The sequence below is a fragment of the Mercenaria mercenaria genome, chromosome 4 (assembly GCF_021730395.1).
Source record: "Mercenaria mercenaria strain notata chromosome 4, MADL_Memer_1, whole genome shotgun sequence".
Classification (NCBI taxonomy): Eukaryota; Metazoa; Mollusca; class Bivalvia; order Venerida; family Veneridae; genus Mercenaria; species Mercenaria mercenaria.
In genome coordinates this window covers 5,603,252-5,610,177 of record NC_069364.1, presented here as the reverse complement: position 1 = coordinate 5,610,177, position 6,926 = coordinate 5,603,252, and the positions used below count along the sequence as shown (strand labels likewise).

At 35.0% G+C, this 6,926-nt stretch overlaps 1 protein-coding gene across 1 annotated transcript; it reads left to right on the top strand.

Moving 5' to 3' along the window:
• Positions 1-611: 611 nt before the first annotated feature.
• LOC123550886 (kinesin light chain 4-like) lies at positions 612-6,099 on the top strand. Its single transcript, XM_053540247.1, has 3 exons — positions 612-1,339; positions 1,688-1,791; positions 3,230-6,099. Exons 1-3 carry the CDS (start codon positions 1,122-1,124, stop codon positions 4,012-4,014), a joined length of 1,107 nt encoding a protein of 368 aa, XP_053396222.1. The 5' UTR covers positions 612-1,121; the 3' UTR covers positions 4,015-6,099.
• The last annotated feature ends 827 nt before the right edge of the window (positions 6,100-6,926 follow it).

Genomic DNA, 6,926 nt, shown 5'->3' with positions numbered 1-6,926 from the left:
GTCAGAAAACTTGCCTTTTGTATTCAAGTCGGTAATCGAAAAATGTTTTCTAGGGCAGCTCTTTTTAGTATCATGCAGTTTTTTTTCTAACTAAATTTTTTTCTTGATATATTTCCTTCACTCTGTAAGTCTGTTCGAAAATTTGGGATCATGGTTTAAAAATAGGTAGATTATTTAATGTAAATCTTTTGAGCCCAAATTTTTCTTAGGATCCAAATTTTTACCCCATTCACATACATTGTTAAAAAAAGGTTGTTTTTGCTAAACAATGACAATTGCGTATTGTTTGCCTTACGGCTCTTTGGACAAATTTTAAAAAGAAGCTATTTGGGTTTCCATGTATAACATTTGTTTGGTAAAAAGGTGGGTCAGTGGCCTAGGGCCTTTTTGTTTTTTTGTTTATTAAAATTTAGTTTGTATTTTGAAAACCCGTATTCTTGGATTTTAAATTAAATGATTTCACTCACAAATGATTTATGATTTGGGAAATTTTTCTTTTATCAAACAAAAAAAGGAAGTGAAGGAGGGGTCATTGGGAAATTTTTAAAGATATAAAGCATTTTCCTTTTCATTTAGTGCCTTGTATTAAAAGGGGGGTTTTGAAAAATTAAAGGGGCCCTTCGTTAGGATCAATATCTGAATAAAGAAAGAAAAAAAACCTTATTTTGTTAACTAAAAAAACATTTGATAATGTTTTGCTTATTTTAGAAATAACGTTGCTATTTATTGTAGCGTAAAAAACTTAATCTAAATGTACGAATTCATCAATAATTATTTATAAATAAGTTTATTTTCTTATGGTTTGAGTTTTATCTGTCATTGTATGTATACTTTAGATCATTTATATCTTGAAACTAAATAGCACCGACCTGGTGTCACATGCCTGACCAGGTCATAAAAAATATACGTAACAATAGAAAATATGTGTACAACAATTTCATGTCAATAAAAAGAATGCTGTTAATAAATATAATCGTAGTAAAAGAAAGTATACAAAAGGGTCAGTAAATGTGTTAATGATATTTATAAAATAGTTTGCGTCAAAGTAAGCATGGACCATATACGATGTTTATATTTTCCATCATGTACCGTAATAGTAGCTGAACAAAAACCATTCCAGCATGCCAGTGTGTGAATATATATTTCTATATCATTACCATATACATTATCATCCCTTTCATGAATCTGATCAACAGGGATATCTGTCTCGTGGGGCTGATAACTACGAATCTGCACTGAGGGTTTTAGAAAACCAAGAGAGGTCATTGCAACTAGCAACTGTGTATCAGAGATTGGGATGGAACATGCTGCAACAAGCGAGAAATCTTGATGCTAATAGGTAGGAAGAAAAAAATCATTGTGAAATAAGTTGTTGCACTGAATATATAAAAGGAGGTTAAGTCTTTACCTTGTAGTACACTCTGTATGGATATATACTTTTGAGGTGTCCTTATTTGTATGATAAGTGGTACTTTTCTGAAACGATTTTCTTTCTTCTGCTGATAATATGTGTAAAATGGTACCGAGTGAACACCTGCATCAATATTTAGAAATAAGTTTTCGAATAAAACATTCTCTTCAGTAAAGAAACGCTTGTTCAGTCTGTGATTTCAAGATGAATTGTTTTAAAGTAATAGCATTGTTACAACATTTGGAGTATCTGAAATCATTTCTATAACTTTTCCAGATATTTCCAAAAGTCACTTGCCATATCACTAGTTTCTGGAGAAGAGTTTAAGCCGGTATCACTGCAGTCAATGAGCAGTATGGGTGTCAGCTTGACACAGTTAGGTATGGTAATCTTTGGCACGCTCTTATATTAATGCAATTATTATTTTTATCTTAAACTGATTACTAGTAATACCGTCTTTTAGATTAGGTTGCCATTGCGTGAGTTTGGGACCACCTGTGTGTGTGTGTGGGCGGGGGTCAACTTTCCTTTACACTGTTAACATGATGGGGTAGGCACCATAAACCGAATTAAGCTCCCAAAGGATTGGTTTTGCTACTGACCACAGTTCTTTTACCTGTTCGTTTTGTCTTCATATATATGTTTACTTGCCTTTGTCTATGCATGTATTTGTCTATGTATGCTAGTTTTGTGCACGTTAATTTGGTGTGGGTTGTGCTTTGAGGAGGCCTCGTTTTTAGAACGCAGCTTTCCCTGTTGGATATTCATCCTTTTTAGCTCGACTATTCATAGAATAGTAGAGCTATTGGACTCGCCCATGCGCGCCGGCGTCGGCGTCCCGATTTGGTTAAGGTTTTGTATGTAAGCTGGTATCTCAGTAACCACTTGTGGGAACGGATTGAAACTTCACACACTTATTCACTGTGATAAACTGACTTACACTGCACAGGTTCCATAACTCTGTTTTGTTTTTTTACAAAATTATGCCCCTTTTTTACTTAGAAATTTTTGGTTAAGGTTTTGTATGTAAGCTGGTATCTAAAGTACTCACTAATGGGAATGGATTGAAACTTCACACACTTATTTACTGTGATAAACTGACTTACATTGCACAGGTTCCATAACTCTATTTTTTTTACAAAGTTATGCCCCTTTTTCGACTTAGAAATTTTTGGTTAAGGTTTTGTATGTAAGCTGGTATTTCAGTAAGTACTCACTAATGCGATTGAATGGATTGAAACTTCACACACTTGTTCACTGTCATAATCTGACATGCACAAAGCAGGTCTCATAACTCTATTCATTTTGTTTTTCAAAATAATGCCCCTTTTTCGATTTAGCAGTTTTTAATTAAGTTTTTGTGTGTAATCTGGTATCTCAGTATCCACTAATGGGAAAGCACTGAAACTTCACACACTTGTTCACTGTCATAATATGACATGCAGTGCAAAAGATCAATAACTCTACTTCGCATTTTACAAAATTATGCCCTTTTTTCAACTTAGGAGTTTTTGGTTAAATTCTTGTATGTAAGCTGGTATCTCGGTACCCACTAAAGGGAATGGATTGAAACTTCACACACCTGTCAGCTGTCATGAGCTGATAAGTACTACGCAGATTTCATAACCCTGTTTTGCTTTTTTACTAAATTATGCCCCTTTTTCGACTTTTGAATTCATTCAGTTGACAGGCTGTTGAATAGTCGAGCGTTGCTGTCCGCCGACAGCTCTTGTTTTAGATATTTTGAAGTATATTTCTATATACCTGGTGCAATTTTTGAAAGTATGAAACTTTAATACAAGAATGTTTATGTTGCAGGCAAATTCGACGATTCGGAACGGTATCATTTTGCTTGTTTAAAGCAACGGCTGAAGAAACTTGGTGAAAATCATCCTAGCATTGGTGCATGCTACAATAACATCGGTGTAATGTATGATCAAAAAGGTGATGCCGAAAACGCATTCAAGTATTACAAGAAAGGTCTTGAAGTGAAGTTAAAATCAAAAGCACCAGTCATGTCGATAGTGTTTTCTTTAAGTAATGCTGCAAATATGAGTAGCTCAATGGGAAACTACCGTGAAGCCCACAGACTTATAGATGACGCTTTGATGAGATTAACAGAAGAAAAGATTCCTCCTAGAGAAGCTCTAGCATGCACATACGACACGAAAGGAAAAATATACCTTCAAGAAGAAAAATTCATTGAAGCAGAAGAAATGTTTCAAAAAGCAGTTGATGTCAGAGAGGAAATTGCGGAAAATATGCCGTATCTTGAAAGTTTGGTGCACCTTGCAGATGCCAACAGAAGAAGCGGAAATTTTGAAAGAAGTCTTAGCATTGCGAAAAAGGGTCTGAAATTAAAAACCAAGGCGACAGCCTCCATGCCGCTAAATACGTTAATTGCGGAATGTCTCGCATGCATTGCTGATGTTTATGGTAGAACAAACAATATTGAAAAGCACAGAGAAACTCTAGAGAAAATTGAATCGGAACTTTTGAGACTGGAGCAGGTGTATCTTTGTCAATGTAATGAAAAGGGTTTGGAGAAGATTAGAAACCAGCTCAAAGATGTCAAGGATAAACTAGACAACGCACCTGATTGATAACTGTAGCATTTTGTTATGACAATACCACTTCATAAAGTCAGTGACATGGTTCATTCCTACTTAGTGTACATTGTTGTCTTTTGATTACCACACCATTCTTAATATTCTAATATTGCTTAGATAATCAGATACAATTTTTCAAATACTTATAATGATTTGAACGAATTAAACAGGAAATAGATTGTAACATTTACTAGAAGACTCATTGTGATCTTTAGAAATGAATGTTCGCGTATGAATGAAGTGTTTTTATAGACATGAAGGCACGCTTGTGAATGAAGTGTTTATTTTAGAAATGAATGTTCGCGTATGAATGAAGTGTTTTTATAGACATGAAGGCACGCTTGTGAATGAAGAGTTTATTTTAGAAATGAATGTACGTGCATAAATGAAGTGTTTATTTTAGAAATGAATGTACGTACATAAATGAAGTGTTTATTTTAGAGATTACTATACGTGTATGAATGAAGGGTTTGTTTTAGGAAAGAATACACTTATTTTTAGCTCACCTGATCACTCGATGTCCGGCGTCTGTCTGTCTGTCGTCTGTCTGTCGTCCGTCTGTCAACATTTAGCTTGTGTATGCGATAGAGGCTGTATTTTTCAACTGATCTTCATGAAATTTGATCAGAATGATTACCTTGATGAATCTAGGCCGAGGTCGTAAATGGGTCATCTTGGATCAAAAACTAGGTCACTATGTCAAATCAAAGAAAAACCTTGTGTATGCAATAGAGGCTGTATTTTTCAATTAATCTTCATGAATTTTGGTCAGAATGATAACCCTAATGAAATCTAGGCCGAGTTCGAAAATGGGTTATCTGGGGTCAAAAACTAGGTCACTAGGTCAAATCAAAGAAAAACCTTGTGTATGCGATAGAGGCTGTATTTTTCAAGTAATCTTCATGAAGTTTGGTCAGAATGATAACCTTGATGAAATCTAGGCCGAGTTCGAAAATGGGTCATCTGGGGTCAAAAACTAGGTCACTAGGTCAAATTAAAGAAAAACCTTGTGTATGCGATAGAGGCTGTATTTTTCAATTCATCTTCATGAATTTTGGTCAGAATGATTGCCTTGATGAAATCTAAGTCAGCTTTGAATATGGGTCATCTGGGGTCAAAAAGTAGGTCATTAGGTCAAATCAAAGAAAAACCTTGTGTATGCGATAGAGGCTATATTTTTCAATTGGTCTTCATGAAATTCAGCCAGAATGATTGCCTTGATAAAATCTTGGTCAAGTTTGAATATGGGTCGTCTTGGGTCAAAAATTAGGCCACTAGGTCAAATCAAAGAAAAACCTTGTGTATGCAATAGAGGCTGTAGTTTTCAACTGATCTTTATGAAATTTGGTCAGAATCTAGGTAGAGTTTGGTTATTGGTCATCTGTGGTCAAAACTAGGTCACTAGGTCAAATCAAAGAAAAACCTTGTGTATGCAAAAGAGGCTGTATTTTTCAGTTGATCTTTATGAAATTTGGTCAGAATGATTTCCTTGATGAAATCTAGGCCAAATAAAAGAAATACCTGTGTTTGCTCCAATTTTAATGATACTTGGTCAGAATATTTTTTTCCATGCAATCACTGGGTCTGTGTTTACACTGTTATGGTGTATTATGGTGTGTTTCTCAGGTGAGCGACCTAGGACCATCTTGGCCCTCTTGTTTAAATGAATATACTTGTGTAAATGCAGTGTTTATTTTAGAAATGAATGTACGTTTGTGAATGAAGTGTTTATACCAGAATTGATATAATTCCGAGTTTTAACTCCTTTTAGTGGGTAAAATTAATGAATTAAGGGATTCTTACCTGGATGTTGAAGTTCCAATATTAGTACTGGTCATTACCCTCTTATGTGATAAAGCAGGCTTTCCGGGCCTATAAACACAAATTGCAATCAATTGTTCACATTTTAGGATGGACTTTAAATCCTGCGACTCAGTTCTAATCAGTAGGTAAAAATTAATTTGATTGTTGCTTATAATTTACTTTATATTTATCTTTATCACTAGTCTCTACTTCATTTTATATGTTACTTTTTCATGTTTGCTTAATTGTTATTAAAAGACGAGCATTTAAAGTATATTTCAAGAATTTTTCTTCGTTCTTAGATCCAAGCATTTATTCTATTCATCATTTTTATATGCCATTTTGAAAAATGGAAAATATGGAAAGGCGTTTTCCTTCCGTCAACATTTTCCGTTTCCGGACTCTTAAGTCAGAAAGTGTAAAACAACTTTACGGGATGACTAAGAACGACTTGAAGAGAACCCTTACTGCGTTTTTGTGACATGAAAGACTGAAAATGGTTTCCGGACTCTTAGTCTTAAAGTATAAAAGCTAGGGCTACGACTTTTTACACGATAATTGCATATGGAAGCACCACTGGCGGAAGAACCTTATAGATTTTGGGACTCAGAGGCTCAAAAGTCAGAAACGGGGACCTGACTGCTGGTATTTCTGTTTTCATTTCCGGGCTCTTAAGTCACAAAATATAATAACTATAACTTTCACTTAGGATTGCTTTGTCTTTGGAGTCAATAGGTCAAAGGTCAAGGTTACCATAACAGGGTGACCGAATTAATTTATATTGTTTGTTTCGTTTCCGGGCTATAAGCTAGAAAGTATAATTAGCTACGGCTTTCGAATTTTACACACTGACTAGATATTTCTTAAAGGCTCCCCATCATTTAGAGTCAGTGGCTTACATGCTAAGGTCATAGGAATAACCCCTTCCCTTAATTGTTTTAGCTCACCTGAGCATGAAGTGCTCAAGGTGAGCTTTAGTGATCGCCCTGTGTCCGTCGTCCGGTTTCGTCCGTTGTCGACAATTTGACTGTTAAGTCAGAATGTTACCCTCAATAAAATCTTGGACGAGTTTGATATTGGGTCATCTGGGGTTAAAATTAGGT

What these genes read in the sequence shown, in the direction of transcription:
- LOC123550886 (XM_053540247.1), top strand. Translation starts at nt 1,122, where the DNA reads ATGCCAGTGTGTGAATATATATTTCTATATCATTACCATATACATTAT. An exon ending in AGAAATCTTGATGCTAATAG is followed by an intron (nt 1,340 to 1,687) that starts GTAGGAAGAAAA and finishes TAACTTTTCCAG; the next exon opens with ATATTTCCAAAAGTCACTTG. An exon ending in TGTCAGCTTGACACAGTTAG is followed by an intron (nt 1,792 to 3,229) that starts GTATGGTAATCT and finishes TTTATGTTGCAG; the next exon opens with GCAAATTCGACGATTCGGAA.